The 27,224-nt window shown below is 41.0% G+C and overlaps 1 protein-coding gene across 1 annotated transcript in view; it reads left to right on the top strand.

Annotated features, from left to right (window-relative positions):
- Window positions 1-1,909: 1,909 nt before the first annotated feature.
- sorcs3b (sortilin related VPS10 domain containing receptor 3b) overlaps window positions 1,910-27,224 on the top strand; it is a 40,929-nt gene continuing 15,614 nt past the window's right edge. Inside the window, exons 1-9 of the mRNA XM_020089295.2 lie at window positions 1,910-2,796; window positions 16,512-16,579; window positions 20,363-20,462; window positions 20,589-20,747; window positions 20,940-21,013; window positions 21,846-21,910; window positions 23,282-23,400; window positions 25,900-25,989; window positions 26,228-26,407. Of these exons, the coding sequence (XP_019944854.1) occupies window positions 2,116-2,796; window positions 16,512-16,579; window positions 20,363-20,462; window positions 20,589-20,747; window positions 20,940-21,013; window positions 21,846-21,910; window positions 23,282-23,400; window positions 25,900-25,989; window positions 26,228-26,407 (1,536 nt within the window). The 5' untranslated portion in view covers window positions 1,910-2,115. The remainder of the gene's footprint in view (window positions 2,797-16,511; window positions 16,580-20,362; window positions 20,463-20,588; window positions 20,748-20,939; window positions 21,014-21,845; window positions 21,911-23,281; window positions 23,401-25,899; window positions 25,990-26,227; window positions 26,408-27,224) is intronic.

Raw genomic sequence — 27,224 nt, forward strand, 5'->3', positions numbered from 1 at the left:
CACACACACACACACACACACACACACACACACACACACACACACACACACATACACACACATGTATCACAAACTCAGATATTCCTCCACATGTAATCACTCACACTCTCACACAAACAAGCGCATAAAAGACACAAACACAGAAATCTGCACAGAGCTCCTTCGGCCCAAGGTTAGTGCAGATTAAAAGATGTGTCATTGATGGAGAAGGCCTCTCCTCCCTCCCCGGCCTGTCACACTGTGTTTGGGAACAACCCACTTCATTTTAGCAGCATAATGGGTAAACAGAGTGTGATCAGTCCAATTACCCCCTCATTGCAGAGGCGTTCTGGCGGGAATGACTGCGGAGAGAGTGAGCTGTCTAGTGTGAGGTGGATTTGCAACAGTAGCACCTGCTGCCCGGAGCCCTCAGTTGTATGAATCTCAATTTGTTGGTACAGCCGTGCCAAAAACCAGTGACCAAGAAGTGAGGTCACTGAGGAGGCTGATGCCACTTCTGGCTATTCTTCTGATTGCTGTTTTCACTGCTTTGTCTGAGGACTTGTGAACGATCAGAAGGTGCAATGAACTCGTGTCAAAGTCAATCCTTCCAGTGGATAGTGTTGCGCTCGGTTCTGCTCTGTGTTTTACAGCTCAGCGGATGCATGATTTTGCATTATAGGAATCATCCACAGAAACAAGCTGCAATCCTAAATATGAATTCTGAAAATGTTGGTGAGGTGACTTTACTTGTTTTCACATATTTGTTTCACGATCAAATGAAGAGTAAGACAGGGAGGTTTGCAGCTCAGTCTCTTCACGTTTACAGTTTTTCTCAACAGTCAGCACTACTTGTCATGTTCATGCAAGTGTGGAAGTGTGCATGAGTATCCTCAGGTGCTCGATTGGTTTAACCTTGACAGGTTGGAGAAATTGCTGTCTCCTTATCCCACAATATGCCTAACGTCTTTCCATAGCATCTGGTTACATTCTTGTGATGCAAACATGTGCTTGTTGTCCTTGAAGAAGATGGAGATGTTTTTATGGCTCTCCCTTGGGATATAAACACAGCTAATGTGCGTTTTTAGCTGCTTATCACCAGGCATCGTAATAAATGTTCCGAATAAAGTCTTTTCAACAAGATTGGCATACAATTTCTGCCAAGACTGACAGGGAGCTCTGTCAGCAGGAAATAGAGATTGCCATTCAGGATCCATTTGGCTCCACTAATTGAAACTAATACCTTTCAAAAGCATATTGATTTGGAGAAAGCTCCATTTTTCAAATCTGCAAGAATAACAAGAAACTTGAAGGTGCTAAGATTAAAATGGAGTTGTTGTTGTTGTTGTGTGTTAGTGTGTGTGTCATGAGGATGACAGCAAACACATCATAGTATGACTTCAAAGCTTTTCTTGTTTCCCGGGCTGTTATGTAGCAGAAGGCCTGGGGCACACTGCGTTACTGGCCTAATTAAAAAAAGCCTTATATCAGATGTACAGGTGGAAAATCCTGCACCTCTGCAGATCTGCACATTAAAGCCACGTTCACACGTCAGAAGACCATCTGAAAATCCCCCAAAATGCCCTCTCCCACGTGCACACGCGCGTGCACACAGTTGACAGGTGAATCCTGTGTTGACTGATGCAAACAAATGATGTTATATTTTGTATTTCTGCATCGTTTCAGAGGCAAAAAAATGGAGCCACAGCGTGAAGACATCTGCAAAGCACAAAATTACTTTTGCTGTCAACCGCACCGAGTCTATCAGAGAGCTGTTTTGGAACAACTTCTACGTGTTTACAAAAACAGACGAGACGTGATTGAATAATTTAAAATATACACAGACGGAAATGAGAGCGTGAAATAATTTCAGAATGATTTCTATATTTTAAAGCTGCATCCCCGTGAACAATGAGCTCTAACCGCTCCCGCAGTCACTCTCCATCGGCGCGCTCGCCTGACGCGCAGCGCCTCCCCAACTGGTTCCTCACTTTGACAAAGTCCTGGACGCGAGCAGGTCTGCAGAACGGCTCCTCCGCGTGAAGATGATGCCTTGAATTCTTGTTTTTGAGAAGTTGAACAGCTCTGTCACATGTTTCCCTCTGTCTGATAAACTGTCAGTTTGGGACGAACACAATGGAGCTGTGGTCATTTTGGAGTTTTTCTCTTTTGGCTTTCTCGCTGCTCTGCCCCCTGCACCTCAACTTTGTGGCTCAAGCGGAAATAAGTTCACCCCGAGCTAACGAAAGATTATATCGGCTGGAGCTTGTGCCGCTGGAAGCATGTGGAACCCGACAACCAGCCGAGGGCAAAGTCTTTAACAAAGTCGACAATTGCGCAGAAGTTTTTGGAACGGAACCAGAGGGTGATCTGAAACCGAGCTGTGGCAAGAAAAGGAGGAATGAAAAACAGAAGGGACTGAAACCGGAGGCACCGATCGGCGTCGAAACGGCACCAAACTGCCTGAATCGTCTCAAAATACCTGGTAAAAAGTACGACAGCGTTTCCGAGGACAATTTAAAACGAAGTACAGCGAATATTTTTCAAAGACAGAAGAAGGTGAAGAGGAGTGTGGGTCCAGAATTCAGCGAGAATGTGGATATGAGTATAAGTGCAGGAGCGCAGTCAAGAGAGAGGTTTGTGGAGACGGTCCAAGGTGCCTCCAACTCCAGAGGCGAGCATCGGCGCTCCGGGGAGGAAACCAGGGGGTCCAACCCGAGACAAAGTGAGCCTTACGTGGACACGTCTACTTTCGCCCTGTCGGGAGACTCTGCGCACAACCAGGCGATGGTGCACTGGTCCGGACACAACAGCAGCGTGAGTTTTAATCCAACAGCAACACACTTCATCTCATCATAAAGGGTTTAAGAGGACACAAAAATACTCCACACACTGGATTTAATGCTAATTAACGTTTTCTCCATTATATGTGAATTATAAAATACATTGAATACAATACATGAATCTGTCACATTTTTACGCACAGTTGTTTCAGTGCGAACGAGGGGAATTCGTTTCCCACAAATGAATCATTTCAATCTGCCTGAGTCTTGAATTCAACAATGCCTCGTTTCTTAAATCCATGATTATGTATTTTATTGCTGTATAAATGGAGATTAGGATTACGCGCACTGCGCTCCTGTCTGTGTGCTCGCCTGGTGGATGAGACTGTGCACCTGCAGGATTTCAAACTCGAGTAGAAACATTGATTTCAACAAACTGTGTGCCACCTGAACTTTTAAATGAACAGTTAACCCCCAGGTAAATGAGGATGACACCGCGCAACGGGAAGGCGCAGGCATTTTGGCAGCAATCACAACACATTAATTATTTATGATATAATCAAGTAATGTCTGTCATCAAGGTGCAGTATAGCGACAATTAAAAGAGGATTGTGTCCAACCTGGCCCTTAACGTGACGCTGATGAGACACAGTTCGACCTTTCGGTAAATGAGCCGTGGCTCGGTCGTTGACATTTGGCTCACATAGTTCATAGTCGTCTAATAACCTGGCTGCAGACAGCACTGCAACATGTTTATTGTTGAAAAGCTGCCAGGCTTTGCACTTTGAAACAGGTTGGTGTGAATGTGCACAGATGAAATGGACAACAAGACTTTGCAGCAGCCACTCAGACCCCCACCCCCCCACAGACACTCACATCACAGCTGCACACACCCATTTGTGTTTCCACAATGGAGATTTTATCTCTTACTTTAGGTATACACCCTGCCAAATTGTCTGCAAGCACCAGCATTAATCAGGCACACAGATGAACACAAACTGTGTTGTACAAAAGAAAGAGCTACTGTTTTTCACTTCAGGTAATTCAGATCACCTTAATTTGTTTGGCAATAGAGTGTGTGGCACTGGCAGAGAAATTAATCTGGGTCCACATCTGCAGATGTTCGTGTCCCAGAAACAGTGAGAATATTCATGCTATCCATGGTCATATATCTCACTTGGTGGATTTTATCATTCAATGTTGTTTTTTTTCTTATCTGGTGCGTTTTCATATCATGATGTTAGAGGCAACACAGATGTATCATCGTAGACAGTCTCTGCAGAAACGCACCAGAAATTCACCTGATAAAATCTGATTTGTGGGATTTATTGTGAAATATGTTGTTGGTTCGAGATGTCTTCGCCAACGATGGCCTTTCGTACCGCAGAACACTCTTCAGTGGGTCGTCACTGATGGGCTTGTCACTGCAGCCAGTCAACAGTTTTGATTTATACAGCCTGAATCTCTGTCTGTGGTCCTAAAAGTGCGACTGAAACTGTAGTTTAAATTGATGGCATTTTATGACTATATGTTAGAGCTCAGGCTATATTAGATCCAAATGACTGATAATAAATCCAATCTAAAAAGGACATTTGAAGGAAAATTACTTCATTCCTGTGGTCGAGGGTAGTTCTATCAAATATTCACTTCGAGAGGTTGCCTGTGATCTGGCTGAGGTGTAAAATCCCACAGGGAGTGATATGAGAAAGATGCAGTGGGTGATGGTGAAAGCGCCAGCGGGGGATCTCGAGAGTTCAGATATGATAAAGGATTTTCATCGCGTAAAACCTCAAATCTGTCCACAAAACAGCAGCCGACTATTATTTGATTTCTGTGATTGTATGAGACATCAAAGCCTGAAGTCATATTCCTCTGCTCTCTGACTTTAACAGAGATAACATTGATTGGACTCAACCATGGGTGTAAAAACACATACTGCAAGAAGACCCTTTAAAATGCATGGTTCTTAACTACATGTAGTATTGATTGACTGGGCATGTTCCTGCTTCAGTCTGTCCTGAATGTGAATGGGGACGGAGATTTAAAGAGTCGTGATTTATAATGGCGTGCACCATAAATACAGAAACAAATAGAAGGTAAACTAATTAAAAATGCTCATAAAGACTCTTGGCTGTGGTATGTCCTGTCTGGAAATCATATATTCTCAGTCTTGTGCCCCCACATGGGGGTTCAAGCTGTGATAGGACTTTGTTGATGATCATTTTAAACAGCCATTGCAGCAGATCCTATACTCAAAGGATGCAGAGCAAACCCCACCCCACCCAGAAGGCACAAGTCTTAGTGTGTGAGCCAGCTGGTGATCAGGGAGTTATTGGCAGCCAAATGATTTTTAGGCTCCTGACTGACCATTTTTGCAGGGTCCCCTGAGACAGCTGACCAAACTAGGACACTGTGTTGAATATAATGACAGTTAATGAGCGTCTTTATTGACATCACATCCCCCCGAGCTCCTGCCGCTGAAGCGATGCTGGATGTCGCTGGGATGGTGACATGGGAATAAGGGTGTATTCCCCCTCGTTGGCCTCGGGAGGAGCAGGACATTGGTGACACCAGATATCCTTCTCTGCCAGGGAGTACAAACCTTTGGCTCTTTGAATTTTGGTTTCCTCTTATGGTGACAAGAAACAAACCCGTCTGTTATATCGTCTTTTTTTGTTGCTGCCACTTGGGCCACATTGTCCTCACGCCTAATCGGGACGAGGCATCTATTGTTGCACGTAATCTCATCGGTATAAATATACAATAAAAAAGAGGAAATCACACTGCCCTGGGGGACACGCGTTTAAAACCAGTTCATTAGATAGACAGCCATTCCATTTAGCATGCCAGAGCTGGTTGCATAGAAACTCCTTGATCCATAAAATCAAATGGAATGGGTTCCCAATTCACAGAGGCATTTTACCAGAGTTTGTGGGGGTGTTACAGGATGATGAAAAGTGCATTAAAAAGCTGCCACTGTTGAGGTGTTCAGATGCAACAAAGGAAAAAGTTTAGTGGTTTTGTTTTTCTTTTCCTCCTGATAATTTCACACATGTCTCGTCCGTATTCTCTTCAGCCACTGCACATTTTTTTTATGCATGTATAATTTTTGGTTAGACCCTTTAATAGAGGAGTCACATGAGGGAAAGGGGCTAATATCTGACCTTGTAAAACCTTTTTATTCATGCACTTTAATCATCCTCCGGCCCCCTGGTTGCTGCCTGAGGGGATTGTGAGCCATACCACGTTTGAAGACAATCAAAGGTGCTTGAAGTTTTTAACATTTCAGATTGTTTTCCCCTTGTGTTATGCTTTGAATTTTTTGTAGCACCTCGACATTTGGAAATGTCTAATTTCAGATAGCCCATAAGCCCTTAATTCTCTTTATTATTTTATATTACTATTAATGCAGCATTATTATTACAGTTTCAGACTTATTAAATATGGATTTTAAAGTAGCAACCAGTGGAAATAAAACATCTATAAAGATAATTTCTTTCCCACCAGCCATTTTTGTCTTCTACCTCCCTGTCCCCCGGGGTGTCAGCACCATACGTCTGTTCATTAATCCAGCCTGTCTCAAGCCTTTAGGGATGCACTGTCCACTGATGTGATTGTAAGATGCTGATAGAAACGCCAGCAATCCTGTGTGCTATATGTGAAAGTGTGGACTGCTGGTTACTACAAGCAAAACAATCGCTCAGAAGCCTGAATGGGGAAATTCTTTTCAAACATTTTATGGAAAAAGAAGCAAGGAAGCGTTTCCTGTTGTGTTCTTTTTTTGCCTCACTTTTATTTCATGGTGCACAGGATTCAATTTTCACCCTCTCTGTTGTAATAATTCAGTGAATCCCAGTTTTTACTCCTCAGATGACATGCATGTGTGCCCTTTTTTCATGAATCATTTGTGCTCGGGGACCATAATGCATCACATCAACATGGGCTCCCAGCACTTCTTTGGCACTTGTAATTCCACAGACTGTAGTTTTGCTCCACAAAGTGCATTTTAAGCAGCAAATAAAGTCCCTGCCGTCACTTGTATGTTCAAGCACTGTCATTGCTTGATTCCTATTTACCTCCCCCACTCTCACTCTCTCTCTCACTCACTCACTCTCTCTCTCTCTCTCTCTCTCTCTCTCTCTCTCTCTCACACGTTTACGTTTCAAATTTAATCAAAGTGACAAAGGCTGTGCAGGATCATATTTGACAAGTTTGCATGTGATTAATTAGTTTAATAACTGTCGCACTGTGGTAGACACGTACCATAGCTGTGATTGGGTAATGAAAACAAATTTATGCATTTTCTGATTGCGGAAAATCATACAATTGGGATTCAAATGGGGAGATGTTGTGTTTTCTTCTTTACTTTCATTATTGCCAATATCAAGCAAAGCAAATGACCCTGGCTCAGTGACATTATACCTCGAAGCAGCACGTTGCCTGAAGCGCCGCCGCAGTTGCTATCATGTTTAAAGATGACTGGGACTTCTCCGGTGGCAGTCGGCTTAAATAATGGCTGGACTTGGCAGTTTACAGTGACAGGAATGTATTAGTTCTTGGGGAAAATGTTTTTTTTTTCCCCCCATCCAGTGAGACACAAAGATCCAAACCTAAAACAACACACACACACACACACACACACACACACACACACACACACACACACACACACACACACACACACACACACACACACACACACACACACACACACACACACACACACACACACATATACACATACACACTGCATGCGTAATCAATGGAGATGATGGAAAACTTCCAAAGCACGAAATGACACATATAGAAAACAGAATACCCAATGGGTGTCAGGGAGTTAATCCTTTAAAATGATTGGTTGTTTTTGCTTTCAAACCAAATAGAAGAAGAAAAAAAAGATGAGTTATAGTTAAAAGTTATGACAAAATATTCATCACACTTTTTTGCAGAGGTAAGACCTGACAGACACTGCACATCATTTACATGAGTTAATGATCGTATTGAAGTGGATGCGAACTGTCATCAATAAGATTGTCAGGAAGCTGCAAATTAATCATAACAACTTAAGCACTGAATTTGGAATACCAGCTAATTGTGTTCCAGCTACCGTTTCACACAGCGTCTAAACCTGGAGCCGGTAGATTCTAATTTCTGATTTCATGCTGTGCTTTGCTACTCCAACAGTTAAATTGTGCTGTTCACAATGTTTAAATAACCATCTTTGATTATAATCCCCTCCATGTTGTCTTTCTTCACTGCGTATGCCTGCTCTTTCATTCGGAGGCTCAGTATTCCACACAGGTAGCAGAAATTTCATCTCATCAGATGTTGTGTTTTAGTTGCGCCGCTGTTGTCTTTCTTCAACCGAACATGTCTCCCTCTGATATGGAGATTTAAACGTAGCCGGGAGACATAACTGCAGCCAGGCTCTGACATTAATATGCTCGAAAAGTGGTCCCCCCTCACTTTTTCGTCAAGCATGAAAATGTTTGTGTTTTCGTGGCCAAACAAGCAAGTAAACAAAGACGACGGCGAACAAACGATCAAAGGCTGAAGGTGTCACATTATACACACGTTAAAATGCTTGTACCATGAATTTTTCAATGAATATGTAATCAGATAAACCCAGCAGCCGAGATGATATTTTCTCTCTACAAAATGAGGGAATGTTAATTAACTTATCGGACGCACACAAAAAGTTGATGCTGAACATTAGAGCAACACGCTCACTGACAACACTTTGCTTTTGTACGACAGAAAATTGGCTTGTAGAAAACAAAGCTTATGGTGACGGCCATGAAATGCCTGGTTGGGCGGTGGGCATATATCGCAGCTTAAATCCTCCTGCAGTGGCCACAGGTTTAATTTTGATCTGGCGCTCATTCGCTGCCTGTCTCCTCTACTCTCTCTCCCCTTTTCACATTTAATCATGTCCTATTGAATAAAAGCTAAACTTCCAGGATTTTCTTTTTTGAAAAAGTCAAGAAGCACTAGACACTACATGTCTACTCTTCCGTGAATGTCAACCAAACTGTTTTTGTTGCTTAAACTCACGTGAGACTACAGGATGCAATCCCCGAACTCTGGTATCAAAGTCCTGCACGCGTTACCAGATTTGCTAGATGGCAATTAGAACCTTTCATCATTGAAATCTATGTCAGACTTGATCAGGTTTTCCCTGTGGTGGAAAAGACTTTGGCCCATAGGATTCATGTTATGTTCTGTGGCTGGATACAAGTGCAAGTTAGTGGTCTGCTTTATTCATAAGTATAATTCAAAACTAGAGTATTGGATAAAACATATTTACACATATTTCAGATGAGGTTTTTCCCACAAAAGCTGCATTCATGCATACGTTTGTGGTAAAAAACTGAGTGAGCCGATGTGAGAATATGGCAGGATGTTGTCCAGGTGATTCACCTTGAGCAAGTAGGAGTGTTGATGACATTTGTAACAGGCAACAGATGCAAAACTGAAATACAAATATCGTGTAAATTCCACAGCCGCACTTATACATCCTGCCTCCTGCACGTCCGACCCAAACATCTCCTGCTGCGTTCTTCATACGGGAAAGGCAAAGTCGGGAAAATGTCTGAACAATTGGGTCAGAACATTTTCATGCCTCAAAAGGCTTAAGTCTCACTGAAATGACATTTGATTTTGCTGGCCATCGGTTTTTAGTTGCTGCCTGTTGAACTTGGTGCTGTTTGACTGAATCAGAATACTGGAGTACAAGAGGGAAGGCTGATGCACTGGATGTTACCTTCAACTTTTTTTTTTGTCAGAGTGGAAACAAGATGTCCAAAGAAAAAACTTTACTTTGCCCAACTAGACCATCTCTTCTGACTTGTCCATCATAAGAATTAAATATTTACCTCTAAACATAACTGGTAAAACTATATTTTTATAATCTCTCTGGAGGAAAGTGAATGCTAATTAGATCGGCCATTTTCTGCCTCTTCACATTATGAAAAATGCAAATAAGCGACGCGTGAAAAGATTTGCTTCTCAGCCCTTCTGGAAGAGAAGGGGGTCATTTTAGGTGGAGGCCTTCTCTCTTCCAAAATCTTAATTTGGACCCACTCCTGCCTTTGGCTCCACCTCAGACGTCCCCCCCGGGCAGAAGCCGAGCCATTAAGAGCCAAAGGAGAAACAGAAGTCACTGGAAGAAATGTCTGAACAATGTTTCACTACTAAAACTTCTCCAAGATGATAACAAGTGTTCAAACCTGATGAGAACTCCTAAGATTTTATATAAACATTTTTCATCCTGTTAGATTTCCGATTCTCTACCGTCCTCCACGGCGTCATGAATAACATGATTACACAAAGAATAAATGTAGTCATGCTATCGTACCTTCAACCTCTGAACACTAAATGTGAGTAAACAAGGGGGGCCCAGAATACAAAAAACCTGTATAAGTAAGATGCTAATGTTGTATTTTTGGCTCTCCACACCACTTACAATGCATCAAATTAATTTTAAAATGCACGGGATGTGACTAAAACTTTGTCAAATGTGTCAAATCATTCAAATTACTTCTAAAATTGCCATAAAATTTGTCCTTGGATGTTCTTTTGTTTTTCACCTCTTTGTGCAAACCTCAGGGCACGGAGCAAAGTCAACATTGAAACACAGGAGGTGCAGAGTGGATTTCTATACCTAGTCCATTACAACTTACTTCACTCACTTTTTACCTCAAGCTTTCTATAAAAAAAAGTAAAGTGCACCAATCGCAGTCTTTCTTCCCGCTAATGGCAAGAAGTACAATTTATTGTATTGTTGTAAGCAGCCGAGAGACATAACATACCCACAAAATACCCTCACAATAGAGCTGTATTTGAAGTGAAACCCCTTTATATTCAGCCCATTTCATTAATTTCCCTTCCATAATGGACCAAATTGATTGCTGAAACCTCTCTAGCTCAAAGCACCAGGGTTATATGGCCAAAGCTCCGGAGTCGAAGAGGAAAAGCAAACACACAGCCGGCAGACTAATGCACAGGGGACCTTTCTCTGGGGTTTACTTGATGAAAGTAACCCCCCCCCCCCCGGAGTACGTTTTCACCCACAAAAGTACAAACAATCAATTTGGGTGCACAGATAAGATGAGGACAGAGTAAGGCCTTGCTTCGACCGCACCATTACTCTTAAAAGACGTTTGTCTCTTCTACTAAGTGCTCTACTTCAGAGACATCCTCACACAGCCACAATCAACCTGTCGTGTTTCTGCTACTCCACCCACTTGTATTTTGTGCATCTAGATTTTGGCCTCACTGCTGTCAAGCCTTAAAGAATATCATGCAAATTTGCAACCAATACTGTATTTCTTTTCTCTGCAGGTGTTTGCATCAGATAATTTCTAATGGATGCATGAATATATTCATCTTTATTCCTGTGAGAGAAAGGAAACAAAGTTAAAATTTATATCTCCAGCGTTGAGCGTGTTATGACACACATCACTCTCTGAGTCTACGCTGGTAGATATCCACCAAGTGTGTTTGGCTCTGCAAAGATTTTCTTGTGCTTGGCTCTGGATCTTTCTTGCTCAAGAAATGGAACATAAAAGTCCACAGAGGTGAAATGTTCAGTTTGAGATCTAGGACATTAATTAGCTGGTTCCCTTTAAGAAAACAGTATTTGTCAAATTACTCAAATGACTCTCTCTCGCCCTTGGCTCCTGTCTTCCTTCCCTTAATGAAGTTGAGAATGTAATGAGCCTAACAACAAATGAAACAGGTTTTATTTTTGCATCTGTGTGAAACGACTGGTGAGTTGCATTTTAAAGAGGTGAAGAGCGTAGTCCCAGCATGCTCCTCTCACAGGGATATGGTAGCTTTTGGTGTCTGATAATGGCCACGATGCATTAGGGCGCCGCCACAGATTTGCATTATTTCATAGTCTTGGCTCACTGTGTTCATTTTTTTTCTCAGCCTGTTTCCTCTTTGAAACCTATTCTTCTGCTCCTCGTTGGAACAGTGAGAACAAAGACATAGGGATGTCACGGTGTGGGAAAGTTCCCACCTGGTAATAAATACTTGACAACACCGGTGTTACAGATTACTCCTGTTATTTTACAGGAAAAGGGTTTGAACTTAAAACCACAAATCCTCCACCATGTCGTCATCTCGTCATGTGACTGCAGGGCTGAAACACTGACTGTATAATTGTAGCCTCTGATTGATTGCAAGTATTAATAGCTAGTATTTCACGAGTGTGGGTACTACCACTGATTTGTGAAAATCAACCAAATGACTTCACTTCTACATAAAAAGATAAATATCATATGTTGCCAGTGGACAATAAGTGCGTACCTGAACACAATGTAACACCAAGCAGCTACTTTTAATTTTTAGGGAATGTACCCTATAACACAGATACAACTATACAGTATTTATGTAAATAATGTAAAGGTTGGGCTTAACGTGGCCACTCAAAAATCTTTCTTAACTATTTAATGTCTTTCAGAATTTTGGGATCAACTGTGGTCACCTATGTTTTTTTGATTATTTCTTAATAATTGTAATATATTTGCTGATTATCTCCACACATACACACACATAGCTGCTATTATTTAATCACGTTTACAGAAATGTATTGTTGTTAAATATGTTTAACAGTAGCCTACTGTTCCCTCCGTCATAGCTCGATCAATGTAGAATTGTTGAGGCTCATATTGATATAGATAAAAAAAGTCCTTAAGTCTAGTCGCAGTCCTGTTTGTGTTCATGTGATCATAAATGTGTGATGTCACCCTTTTTTAGCTCATGTTTTTGGTCTCTAGCAGTTCTTGAGGGAAATATTTGACTCTTTAGCTGCTAAATGCTCCACTCTCTTCACCAAGTGGTCACTAACTGTCTTGTGCAATCTGTTGCTACCATAAACTGCACAGTTACAGCTGTGAGAATGAACCAAAACAGTACATTTGCAGTTCAGACAACTAATCGATGAGCTGATTCATTGGTCTGTAAAAACCAGGGGAGCTTGAATATTGTATGTTCAGTGTGCAGTTGCTGTTGTGGCCAAATCACTCCTGAACCAGAGATATAATAATGATATATTTATGCTATAATGATTTTGTTGTGCAGCAAATCTTCACGACATGACTCTCAATTATTAAAATAGCAAAAAAATTATACAAATATTCACAAGTGCACCTGCACAAAGTAAAAAGAAGAACAGCTGCACTCAAGGATTGATTTAGATTCCGTCACTTGATGGATTCAAAACCCACTTTGACTCTTTTTATCAAATCTGATAAGGTCTGGAAATTGACCTCCAGACAGCTGACAGAAAAGAAAAGGCATATTTGAGTAAAAGCCAGCTTATTATGAACTGAATTCCAAATATTGAAGGAATGATTTAATTAGTGTTGACACATTTCAGCCAGCCATCCGACATTTTGATTTTGTGGTTATAGTCTCAGAGGGGGAAAACTGACAGCGGTTGCTCCCAGGAGACGTTCCTGTGTATGGATGTCTTTACCCTCGCGCTGCACTGTACTGAAGCTTATGTGTATTCATGAGGATGTAAATGTGTGTCATTTTAGCAGGGAGGATGCTAAAGGTAAATAAAATAGAGATGCATGTCAATGCTTTTTCTGAGCATGATCCATTAGCACAGTTATTACAAAGAGCCTTTACATCACTCACTGTTTTTAACTTTGTGGGTCCCTTGGAAATTAATTTAGATCCTTCAGTTGTCCCCTCCGGTGAGGTTAAAAAACAGAGGCGGATCCACATGAAAGTGGCTGCATTTCTCATATTTCTAAGGATTGTTCCTGCTTCACATGATGTGTGACTCCTGAGCAGAGAAGAAACAACAATCCAGAGGTGTGATGTGCAGAGTTAGGGTCCCTTTTAGTCTACCCAATTAGACAGAGATAATATTTGACAGGTGCTGCCTTAATGATGTTTTACCGCGGGGGCTGAATATGCAACAGGTTCCCATTTGAAGTGTGGCGTTACAGAGCCCAGTAAAACTGTGCAGAATATGCAGCAGCAGTCTATCTGGGTTTATTAATATCCATATTACAGTACAGACGCTGTGATGATTCACACCTAAATTGCTAAATGGGTAGAAAATCTTCTATTTGCCAACGTGGTGTTGAGATGGCTCTCATGTCACGGCCCACTGAAGCACTTTCAGTATTTCACATAAAAGATAGATAAAGAAATAAAGACGCAGTGTAAAAGGACATTTGTGAAGATTTAATTTGGTCTTTGTCTGTGGATGTTGCAGTACATGCATATGCCGCATGCTTGAATGCTTGTGGTGCATGTGCATTGCTATGGTATGAGCGGATGCAGTAAATCACAATGACATTATGTCCGTAACAGCTGCGTTGCCATGGCGACTGCTTATTCAGCCTTCTGAGCGGGTCCATCTCTTTCTATGGTCAAACACCTGATTGTGATGTTGTTATTGTTTTTTTTTATCGGCTCGACTTTCCTTGTGAAATCATCACATCCACAAAAAAATAGGAGCAACAAAGAGAGAGGGAAGTAAAATCGAGAAAAACGAAAAAAGGAAGAGAAAGGAAAAGGAACCAAAGGAGGGAAAAAAAGCGACAAGAATAAAGTGTTGGGATAAAAGGATGACTAAACCCAACTCCTCTGAGGGTGAGAGCCAATCTGGAAAATGATTGGTTGACTTTCCTGGGGCAAAGCTCTCTTTGCTCACATCAATAAAACATAAACATGAATAAATGCACTGCATTTGGCCTTCCAGGGTCCTTAATTTCATGTATGCAAGTGAGTGATGATATGCATGGAGGATTGTTTTTACCTAGGAGGCTCAAAATAATTCTGGAAGCCATTTTGTGTGTGTTATTAGTATTTACATAAATGAAAGACTTCACCACAAACTGAGAAAATGTTGGGTTTTTGATGCCGCTTAATTTGTCGAGTGTTCATGGTGTCGCTCATCTCCCTACTGGCCTCAGTGTTGCTCCCTATTGACGTGAGCCACAGATGCACAGCCTATCAATAATGGTGAAGACGTGGCTACAGTGATGTACTCTTGATGTATCCACTTAGGGACAAATCATCCAAACAGTCATCTGCCTAAATTGTCTGTTGGTCCCTTGGGGAGATCGTCACTGACCCGTTTCACTGGGTCAGCTTTTGTTAATGAGCCAACCACACAAACACATTGACAACCGTAAAGACAAAGCTCCCAAGGGCAAGGAGGCTTTTTTTGCCGTTTGGGGCTATTTTTAAAGGTTATTTTACATCCTTGTCTAAATTTGTGAGCGTCTGATTAAATTGAATTTGTGTGCGAAATGGCGCAAGTGATTGAAACTCATAAAACTGCGATCATCTATTTGTTGTTTACTCTGTTAATTTGCCGTGCGATTTGAGTCCCTTTGCTTAGGAACGAAGTGCCTCTGGTTTGACGCTGATAAAATCAATTCCACATTCAATTTACCTCATAGTATTTATAATGTCTCATGACACAGAGTCATTGTTGTTTGTGAAAGAGAAGTGAGGAGACGAACCATCAACAGTTTGGCAGAGTCTTTCTCTTGTATCTATTTTTCAGAGCAGGCAATTAGGCCCAACATCACAGCCATTTAACTAAGTCTGCACTCCAAATTGATTCAGACTCCAGTGTTGGACCTCGCAGACATGGTGCATTTCGTTATGCAAATGCTTATCTCTCTGTGTGATTGGTTAATTAACCTGTAACGCAGATAGTCCCAGCCGTGCACAGTGGCCGTTTGATGGCTAAATTGTGGGTCAATTGGGTTTTTAACATTTTCAAAGCAGACTTAGAGGCATGTCTTTGTTCCTCCAAGTCTTGTGTGGCTTTTCTCGATTTAATGACTCGTTCCGCGGGTCCCATGAGGTTAATGTGCTTAAACTCACTGTAATTGAGCTTCTGACCTATCTTTCAGGCTTTTAAAAAAATTCTCATATTATGCCATGTTTCTGCTCCTTGATTGTTATTGTCTACCATTCCTCCTCGCTCCTTCCATGCCCTGCCCCAAACTCTCTACCCTACCCCCCCTTCCTTTTTTATGCAGAGTTATGAGCGTCCCCATGGGAAGTCATTTATAATGCCATTGGAGTGACAATAATGCGTTTGCACACCATTTCACTCTGCCCTCTGTGCCTTGGCAGGCTTTTATGGGCCACATTTTTGTTTCCCCAGAAACACATTGTCCAACCATCCTAAGATAACATGCAAAAGCATTTAGCCCAACTGGAGCTGGAAGTGGACGTCTAATAGTGAGTAAAATAACACATCCTTCACCATCAGCCTTTTAAAATCAACATTTGTTGGTGCTTTTGCAGCTTTAAACTACTTCATGATATTCTGGAGGTAAAAGCAGAAAAGTGTTTTTAAAAAAGTAAGGGAATGAGGTGAGAGAGGGTGGTGTGGTGCAGCTGCTGACTGAATTTCTTTTCATTGTTCACTGAACAATTATGTTCGGATTTTGCTGTCATGTAGGTATCATTCCACATGAAATACAGACACAACTCTTGACAGCCCAGATGGATTTTTTTCAGATCCTGCCACCAGCAGACTGACATCTCCTGACAACACGAGGATCTCTTGTCATCGTGACAACGTACTGTACAAGGCTGATATTTATTAGTATAAGGGTGTAGCGGACATGTTGTATTCATTCCACGTCATTAGGTGTAGACAGGTAATGTATGCGAGGAGAGGCACTTGTGCAAAAGCTTTTTAGTGCAGACCACGGCATATGATTAAATGTGTCTGTTGCTGTTATGTTGTAGGTGATCCTGATCTTGACTAAGCTGCATGACTTCAACCTGGGGGCTGTTACTGAGAGCTCACTCTGGAGGTGAGTTTGTTTTTTAATCGTTGCTATTTTTCCTTTTCTGTCTAAATGGCATCAGCGCAAGAAAGATTTTATAAAAATGCAAAAGCGCATCTCCCAAAAAACAATAAGAATAATATATTCATAGAGGTTGCAGTATACTCTAAGTATGATTTATTATGTTTCTCCTTGCTGGGATATGAACAATCAAGTCAGAACTGGAAGCCAATACGAAGTCTGTTTTAATAAAGCAAACTGAAGCAGTGCAGAATGAAGTATCCTCCTCGCAGGCCCATAAATGACAGTGCAGCAACCTTTATGAAGAGACCCAACCTATTTTCTGTCCACCATCATCAGTGAAACTTCCTGAAAGACTCTTTGACAGATAAAACTAGAAGACCTACTTGTGGGATCCTCTGATTGGATCTACGGCTCCGTTTCATCTGACCTAGAAACTTCCTGATGGAGTTTTTGATTGATTGTCAACCGTAACCTTTTGTTTCAGAGGCAATTGGCATGCAATCGCTACTGTATAGCTGTAGTAATTCCATTCAGTAGGTATTGAGAGGTGAGTTAGAGTGCCCTGTCAGGTCATAAATAAGAATGGAATTCATTAAGGATTTTACCATCGAGCCTAATCCAGTGCCTCTTTTCTCAGAGAACTCATTTCATTCTGAAATACACCTAAAACGGAGACCATAAGTCCGCCAAGCACAGACTCTCAAATTAATATCTGTTTCACCAGAGGCGCCACCAAGATTTACACCCGACTTGACATGTTTTGAAATCCCATATTGTGTACAGGAGGTCTTCCATCATCAAGGTGGCTGCTGAACATTGGCACCATGAGTGAATTAGAGTGCACCTCAGGGGGTGCGCCGAGTCTCTCAGTGTGGGTATTAGAAATGCAGAAATTTGAATGTTATGAAAAGAAACGGGAGTCAATGATTTCTGCGATGGCGCAATAAATGATTTATGGCAACAGCTCCGGGCAGTTGTTGGCGGCAATGTGCAGATCAATGGGATGACTGTAGCAGAAGCCATCGAAGGCTGCATCAAGTCCCTCTGTGTTTTGAGATGGTCGCCTTTTCCTGCCGAAGAAACTTCACGACGAAATAACCTCGTTTAAGAGGCATTGTGCCGACGCCCACAACCACAGACAGCTACGCCAAGTGAAAGCAGTACTTAAGCACAAATACAAATGTGTTTAGGGGTAAGTCAATGTCAACAATGGAACAATTCAGATTAATGCATAGACAACGATAGCAGACTCGGGGATATCTATCCAATTATGCAGCGAAATTACATTTGGAGGCACTCAGGTAGAACCGAGAGTGTGGATTGGCTTTTTGCGGCGAGAAAAAATATGAAGACTTGGGCGACAAACACATCTACCCTTGTCATGGGAGATGCATGAACTTGACACACATTTCTGTGATGAACCAGTGTTTTATATAACAAATCTGAATTATTGTATTGAACTACATGTTGTTTAATTAGTATTTTATCATTCATTTCCTTTTTTAAAAAAAATGTCACTTAATTGTTTTCAGTGTTTTTGAAAAATAAAAATAAAACTGTTGCACTTTACCAGCTCAAAAGAACAACAAGAGGATGAAATTAGATGTTTAAATCAGTTGGAAATATAGAAAACAAAGCATTAATTTGAAATGTAAAGGGGATTTCACCACAGCTCTGGAAAGGATATCTTTAAATTCATTCTTCAATCTAGAACATCTAGTTGCAGAAAAAGGACAATAATGCTGCACATACCGTTAATGTAAGAATGTTTCTCCCAGTGTCGATATATATTCAAGGACTATGGCCATGTTGGATGTTTCAACCCTTTAATTACAAATTCCTGTGACTTACTTTAACGCTGACTATTTTCCAAAGCATACCTGAAATACAAAAACTTATTTCTCAACTCGCAGGGTTTCATTACATGTCAGTGTAGCATGAAGGTGCTTGACATATGTAAAGCAGCAAATATTAGTTTGCATACTGTGTTTGTCAAAGCATAGTTATTGCTGAATGGTATTGTGGTTTATAATGAATATGTCAACCATTTTAATGCACAATGTCACTTGCTTGATGCTCCTCTTGATATCCATATTTTCTTGTTGGTTGTAAAAGAGCATTAGAGAAGTGAGAGGCTGCAGGAAGAAGAATTTTCTTCTGCCCCTGTGCTCTTATACATCACCACACAATGACAATATCTAAAATGTTGCAATATGTTATATGTACCCTGTGGAGTTTGTTTGAAATTCTTGTTCACCAAAATGCATCATGTGCATCCTTGAGGACTTACTAAACTGTTGAATGCTTTTTGCTCCTCATAAAACATCTGCAAGGTCAATTTTGGGAATAGTGTGAAACCTGGATTGTTTACATTACTGCAGATGTTCTGCTTCACTCTGTCTGGCTCGTTGCTGGGTCACTGTCACCAATTAATGATCAGTGGTAAAATGTAGCCCCTCCCCATTTGATAGACAATTTTGCTTTAACTGCTGCTTCACCTTCAGCAGCCGACATCCTTCCCTGCACCTTCCAGAATTTCACCTTGGTCTCGCTCTGTATTTTGTTTACATTTGCAGTCCTGTCTTCTCCACTCGATGTGTGTCTCGTCACTTGTGTGCATGTACGTGTGCATCCTTAATCTAGCAGAGAAGCGTCTTTCTCACTAGATTTGGAAACTTTAGACAATTTTTTCTTCCCAAAAAAGTAGCTAGTGACAATTCTAACAACTTTTTGAAAAACCATAACTCCTCTAATTAAAATAAAGAATTGAAATGTCCCTTTTTGTCTCGATAAAGGCCTACACAGAGTTTACAATATGAGTTTGCTTTAGTGTCTGGATCTTCTTCACTTCCATAGTCTAATCAATATTCTTCATATAAGGTTTTTGAAATTAGAAGTAGATTTAGATGTATATTGATGCCGCAATAGTAGCTTGAAAAATAATAATTGTGAGTGTAATTTGTGTTATTTTGCAGTTAATCCACTTAAAATATTGTGTACTACTTTGCGATGTTCCTAATGACACGTGTCATTGAAACTGAAATTTAAATTTAGACTAGCCGACTATACTAAAAGAAAGAAAATAGCCAACAATTTAATTGTCAGCACAGCATTTGTGGGTAAACGATATCTATGTTAGCAGCATTAGCACCAGCAGCCGTGTGCCTGTGCATTGCTCTGAGCAAGAGGTTATATGGCATCTTAATCTGCCAAAGCCTTCGTACAACCTTATTCTCATTTTCTAAATCAAAAGACCTCAACATCGCTGGTTTTACAAGATGTCGTCTGTCCAGGTGCAGGTGATCAGAGGGAGCCTGCAGCTCCATCTAGTGGTGGGATGCTGTGTAACATCTTAGAACAAAATGTTTGCCAGCATTGCACACTGACGAAAAATAAATAATTTGTAGAATAGACTAGTTTTTCTGGTGCTGACTTGCGAGTGTATCAGTGTGTGTACATTGCTAATGTAATGCATGAAGATGTATAGCATATTTCTTGCAGCATTGCAAAATAAATGTGTTTACTCGAGAAAGACCAACAAAAATACATTAGCATGAAGCTAGTTTCTGCAGGTTGATTTCCCCCTTTAAAGCACAAACGCTGTCTGAATGGGAGAAAATCAATCTGAGCACATATGGTATATGCTCCGGAGGTGCAGTCACGTAAAGAATAACTGATTTGCAGTTAATGGGCTAAAACATCTCAAACCGCTGCTGCAATAAGTGTTTGAAGCAGGTCTCTAATCGACTTTTTTCATCAAACATGGAACATTTTGTCTGCAACCAGATCCACCGATTACGGAAGCACCTACACCAAGCTCAACCACAAAGTGGGTTCAAGGACAGTCCTGAGTTACCTGTACGTCTGCCCGACCAACAAACAGAAGGTCAGCTTTTTTCCATCACTTCATGTCTCTCTCTTATTCCTGACATCAAATTATTATCAAATGACTGTATCTCCATCTCTCCCTCTTCTACTGCTGTATCCCCTGTGTGGCCCCTCTGTACTCTAGATAATGATGCTTAGCGATCCAGAGGTAGAGAGCGCCGTTCTCATCAGTTCAGATGAAGGGGCGAGCTATGAGAAGTATCCCATTAACTTCAACATCTTGAGCCTGCTCTTCCACCCATCACAGGAGAACTGGATACTGGCGTACAGTCACGACAGCAAGGTGCGGCTTCTGAGTGAATCCACGATAAACCTTAGAGCGGTGATAAGATCATACATGATGCTGAACAAGCATCTTAAAATTCAATTTTCACTGCTGTGGGTGTGATGATAGCTGTGCATGGGGCTCATTAACAGAATTTCTCCTCCTGGAACTTCTTAGTGTGACTAAGATCGGGCTAATTTTCTCTTGCAGCTGTACAGTTCAATGGACTTTGGGAGGAAATGGCAGCTGGTTCACGATGACGTGATGCCGGGCCGATTCTACTGGTATGATTATGTAGATCCTATTTTTGAGCTGTCTTTTAGCAGTGATTGATTGTAATTTGCATAATGATAGTGTACGTGACCCTCTGCTGTCGGGAGCATCCAGTGACCTCATGTCAAAAACAGATCTAACCCCCCCCCCATGGCAGTCAAGCACACAACTGATTATATCCACGTCACGTAGACCTGAAGGAATATTGTGCTTGTATTTCCATAGCACAACCATGACATGCTGTTTTTTGTTGTCGCTGTCATTTAATAATCTTGACTGCTCGCGCACAAGCCAGTGAATATTGATGTGAGCCTGTTTATCCCTCTTTGTCATGGTATGTGTCAAACCCAAGAGTGTTTTTAGTTGTGGAAGAAAGGACATCGGTTGGAGGACATCCTCTCCACATGCATGAATAGTGAGACATTTGATAGAGGAGAAGTGCTCAGCGGGTGTAGCGGCGCCCGAAACAATGCATTATTTGTGCTCCTGAGAACCGTATCTTCACGCACATTATGTCAAATAGTTATTTTTCAAACTGGTGTTGCAGCAACCTACGTTTTAATAACACATATTTGCTATGGTGGATATTTATGGTAATAACTGATGTTTTGTTACCCCCACCCCTTCTCTTGTTGTTGACGCTTTGGTGAATTGAGATTGTTTGCTGCCTGTGCTGCAGCTTCTCCACTGACTTATTTACAGGACTAAAAAGACATCTTGTTTCCATTTAACAGTATAGGTATGTCCGTCTCCCATGCTTTTCTTCTCGTTCTCATTCTCCTTTTCTTCCCCACCAATCTCTCTTTGCTCCTCTCTATCTTCTCCTCCTCTCGCTCTTTCAAGGGCGGTAATGGGGCTGGACAAAGAATCAGACGTGATCCACATCGAGACGCGCATCGCAAAAGGCCGTGAGTGCAGAGCTGCAGTCCGCCACAGTAGCAAGACCCTCAGGACCCCTTGCCTCTCATTTAGAGCGAGGTCACGGGGAAGATGAGACTTGTTCTGCGCTTCAGATTGGTCCCTGCAGTCCAGTAAAGCAGAATAGGTGTCTCTCGACAAAAACGGAGAGTTTTTGCGGGCTGATTGATGTTTCTTTGTCTTAATCTATCCCCTGTGTCTCATACAGAAACCTCAACTTTCTTCCTCTAAGCAGCATGGTATATTCTGTCATACCAATTACAGTGTTTCCGTGAATTGGAAAAGATGCTCATCTTCCTTCTGTTGTGAGAAGATATGAATCTGAATTAGTGTTCAAACTCTTTTTGTCTCACACAATAAGATCCTGAATATTTTAGTCTTTTGCTTGAATATTTGAGTCAAGCAAAAGCTTCTGTATCAGTCTGTCCAGGGCCAATATTGTAGTAATATTAATTGTGTGTGCGCGTGTGTCGAGAGTTGTGTATCTTAATCCGTGTGTTTGATCAGATTTGTGTAAAAGAATCTGCAAATACGTGCTGATGTTTGCGAATGTGTTCTGGAATCTGCAAATGTGTATTCAGAGTCTACGTGTGCATAATCAGATGTGTGAGCCTTCAAAAAATCTGTGAATGTGTCATGAAGTTTGCTGTTTTGTATTTTATTGTGTTGAGATTTGTAGACACATCTAGACATGTGTGCTTAGATCTGTGAATGTGTAGACAAATCTAAATGTGACTGCATGTGTTTAACACATGGCAGATCTGCAAATGCATGTCTGAATTTGTCCGTATCCACAATGTTTGCTGCCATACCTCAACTTAGGGTTAAAGAAAAACTGTGGTTACCGGTGGATACAGACACACATTTGCAGATATTGTAGAAGTGAAGCAAAAAAAAGAAGATGGGGCAGTTTTAAATATATCTATGTTTTGTATTTAAAGATTTACTTATGCACAGATATATGCTCGCTTTGCAGATTTGATTAAACGTGTACAAATCTCAATACACTTAAAAATCACATTACACATTAAATTTTTTTTTACACATTTACAAGATTATGCACAAATGGATTGAAATACAGTTACATAACTTTCCACATACACAAATAGTATTGTACACTATTGGCCCAACAAGTCTTGAATCTTAGCACATTTTGATTAAAAGTTAATCGTTGTGGACCAAGATTTTCTTTATATTTTTCATACACTTCCTCTATCTCAGAGTTGTTTCAGAGCAGTGGACCAGAAATGTATTTATCATAAACTTATTGCATAGCAGCTCCAGTGCTTACAAACTGCTGTCTGAAAGCAAATGGTTCTAATTTACTCCTGATTGATTTCATTTTGTTGTTTTCTTCGCAGGCGCTCAGTACGTGAAGTGCAGAGCCCAGCGATGCACAGAAGGCAACAGACAGTACCCCTTTCCTGGAGACGTAGACACCAACTCGCTGGTTGTGCAGGATGAATATGTTTTCACACAGGTCTGCTCAGTGATGGATTTCTTTTCTGAATTTAAGTAAACCAGTTGCCTCCATCTTTTTCTGTCTCTCTGAACTTGGATTTTCCTCAGAAGAAGGGGAGTTGGATTTGTGCTGTTTTTATTTTGGTCTCTCGTACATCCAATTCATGCTTTTTCATCAAAACCCTCATAATGGGTTTCCCCCAACACACCTGTTCCCCACCGGGCCCAATGTGTGTTTTGATTATGTTCCGCTTCGTTCATGTCACACTCGGTGCATGAGTTTCCGCACAAACATAGCTCCATGCCTGAAAAATGTGTTTGCTTACTGCGAGCGTGCACACGGCAGAGGAACTGTGAATAGTCGGGTTTGTGTCCTTATTACCATTCACTCTGACTTTGACTCTCAATTAGACAGCGGCCGTCAGGGTCATTATCAGAAATTCAATTTTCAAATGCCCTCAACTGTCATTGATTTCCATCCTCGGCCAAATACTTTTCTCTTTCTTCGTCAGTCCTGTTGGATTTGGAAAAAGAAAGTTCTTGGAAAAGATATAACAAATCAGGAAAATAAGAATCAAATGGTAGTAGACGGTTCTGTGTTTGTAGTGAATCATTCTGCACTCGTTCAGTGTGAATAAAAGCTGCTAAAATGTTTGCTGTTCGATTTTAATTTATTTATCCAGCGATTTAATCTTTCGATATGATGTTGCAGCAGCAAAACTTTAGCAGTGACCCAGTTTCACTCACCACACACTTAATCCACAGACTTGATTGAAATGGCTGCATAGTAAGAATGAAATGTATGAAAAAAAAAGATATATACAGTGTGTATATATACACACGTCAAAGCATGATTCAGAAATGGTGATTCAATAAAATGTCCAAATTGCATTTAGCTGAGATGAGATTGACTGTGGAGGCAGACATGAGGAGGATGCTGGTGAAAATAACAGGACAGAGGGAGGGAGAGTCCATGTGCGGAGCTGTGGTGGCACAGATGACTTTCTTGTGACTTTCATTGCTCGGGGCAGTTGGATTTAACTTGACAAAGAGTAATGAGGTTATCGATCGGGCTACAACGAAATAAGCAGTCTTCAACACCTCCAAAGTCTCTTGGGAGAGAAAGAACAGCCAAGTGCAACATCCTCAAAAATGTGGCCTGGGAAAATGCAGCTCATTGATTTTCGATAGATTATTCCATTAGAGCACTAATGTAGTGTGTTGGGGGACAAACGCCATCCTTCTACTTGATTAGAAAATAAGCAATCAAGTAGTGTAAGTTGATGGAAAAGTGGTAGTGCATTAAGATCTTCAAGCCGCACTGTGGATAAAGGCAAAACAATCTTCAGCGTCTCTCAGCTTTAGTCTAATTGAGATCATGATAATTATTTCAGTTGTCTTTGCAATTTTACTCTGCTGAAAACGTTACATTTCTATCGAGTCAGTCATGCGTTGTGAATTAACACACTTTCTTCAGGAAATGTTGAAGCTTTGTGTCCTCAGTTCACTGCAGAGTCACATTTAGTCACTCATTCTTTCACGTTCTCTATCACAGGACACGCACGTTTAGCGTTAACGCTCGATGGTGGTCATGCACGACGCTCTGTGCTCACACCATCATCCCCAGGACAACAATCACAGGCTCATGCTCGAGGCTGGGGCAGAATCCAGGGGCGGGGCCAGGCGGCACTGTAGTGCCCCTGTCCTGTCACTTTTTATTTACGAGTTACTTATAGCAATACCAACAACAACTACTAAGAATAAATAAGTGGTCAAGATGTTTTATTTACTATGTTGTTTTTTTTAAGTACAAGGAAATGTTTTCAAAATATTCAATGATGCTGTAGAGCTAACGGTAGCCAAGGAATAACTTAAATGAATTGTGGACTGGTGTTGGACATATAATTGACCCCTCTGTGTAAATTGTGGCCCCTTATGACCCCTGATTTTGAAAAATACTAGACTTATTAAATTACTAAGTGCTTGCAGCACAATATAACACAATACAGCATGCTGACGTGCCATTCGAGCAATGCTACAGAGAAGTATAGAGGAAATGAAATCCCCAACTAGATGGACACCAGGTTCACCAGCTGCCTCTTCCTTCTCTTTTGTAATAAGTTGAATCAATTTGCCAGCACCTGCGTTTGTTTAAACATTATATGATTGGCTGGTGCCTCTGATGCCGCATGAAAAGTTGAACCCTGCTCCACCTCTGTCGTACGCAGTGTGAGCAAAGCAATGCAGCAGAACTATGATGTACCCTGTTCAAGTGAACGAGCAGAATTTTAGTTGACACCACACGGCATGTGTGAGTCCTGCAAATCATGTAAATACCCCCCCCTCCTTTTTCCTTTATTTTCATAGTCCTCTCCATGTAGGAATAAGAAATCATACTCATGGCATGAGTCAAATCACTGTTCTGAAAATAGAGAAAAACAAGGTGTTGGGTGAAGTGACATTAAAATGTAAATATATGATCTGTAAAAAAATTTAACACAGCATCTTCATTGTAAAGGTAACCAGGTCAGGACGAGCCAGCTACTTTGTCTCCTACATGAGGGAATCCTTCAAGCGGATGAAACTACCTAAGTATTGTCTTCCAAAGGTAAGACACCAAATAACTGTCAAATAATTATACAGAAACGTGATGATTGTATTTGTATTCTGTAGAATTCACAGCACACAATGGTTTTCTATGCAAATAAATGTCACACTGAATTAAAAAGCTCAACCGTGCATGGTCTTCTAAGTCTCTTCTTCTGTTTGCTGGTGTTCGCCTGTCATCCTCACGCGTCCTCTCTCTCCACCTGTCTGTCCCTCTGTCTCTCCCCCTCACCCTCCAGGACATGCATATCATCAGCACAGATGAGAAGCAGGTTTTCGCTGCAGTCCAGGAGTGGAATCAAAACAACACCTACAGCCTGTATATCTCCGACTCCCCTGGGGTCTACTTCACCCTTTCGTTAGAGAATCTGAGAACCAGTCGAGGACCCGCCGGTAACCTGCTGGTCGACTTTTATAAGGTGCGTAGTGGGTCTTTTTTCATTAGCTGCCTCCATTCAGTGTCCAATACCCTTGAGTCTATTTAATTATTACATCAAGCAGCTACATCGTGTAAATGAATTGATAATAATGTAATAACTATAACAATTATTTTATTGTTTCAGCCTCTGTATGCAATGCAAATATTATGAAAGCTGTACTCAAGCTGTATCAAATAGATGTACGTTAATTATCTGTTATATGATAATATAATAATCAAGGAATAATTTGATCTCCAAACAAGAATGACTCTCAGTAGATGCATACCTCAGTTAACAGCTTATATTCAGTCAAACTGCACCAAATCTCACACACTCACAGATGTCAGTCCCCTAAATATGAAATATTCACTGGGAAATCCATGGAAGTAAAAAAGAAAAAATGCCCCAAAATTTTGAAATTGTTCTTTCTTGGCCCATGTCCCATCCTTCAGACAAGTTTTGAAGGAATCTCTCCAGTTGTTTTTTGAGTAATCCTGCTGACAAACAAACAGACAGACAGAGGGGAAAACATTATTACTGTCTGATATGTCTGTAATGTCACAGAAACGTTATTCAAACGTACAGTTACAGAAATAAACTAGCTCCTAACTGTGCCAAGGCCAAACAACAACTGCACACGTCTGTCTAGCTCTCACCATAAAAAAATAAAAGGAAAAAGGAAGTAGTCTTGTGATTTGCACAAATTCATAGATCTCAACTATAAGTTTGGAAGAAAAGAAAATTTTGAAATGTTTTTGAAAAGTAAAAAATAAAAAGTAATGGACCTGCTCCTTAAACAGGACATGCACCTGTAATG

Source organism: Paralichthys olivaceus, chromosome 14 (genome assembly GCF_024713975.1).
Source record: "Paralichthys olivaceus isolate ysfri-2021 chromosome 14, ASM2471397v2, whole genome shotgun sequence".
NCBI lineage: Eukaryota > Metazoa > Chordata > Actinopteri > Pleuronectiformes > Paralichthyidae > Paralichthys > Paralichthys olivaceus.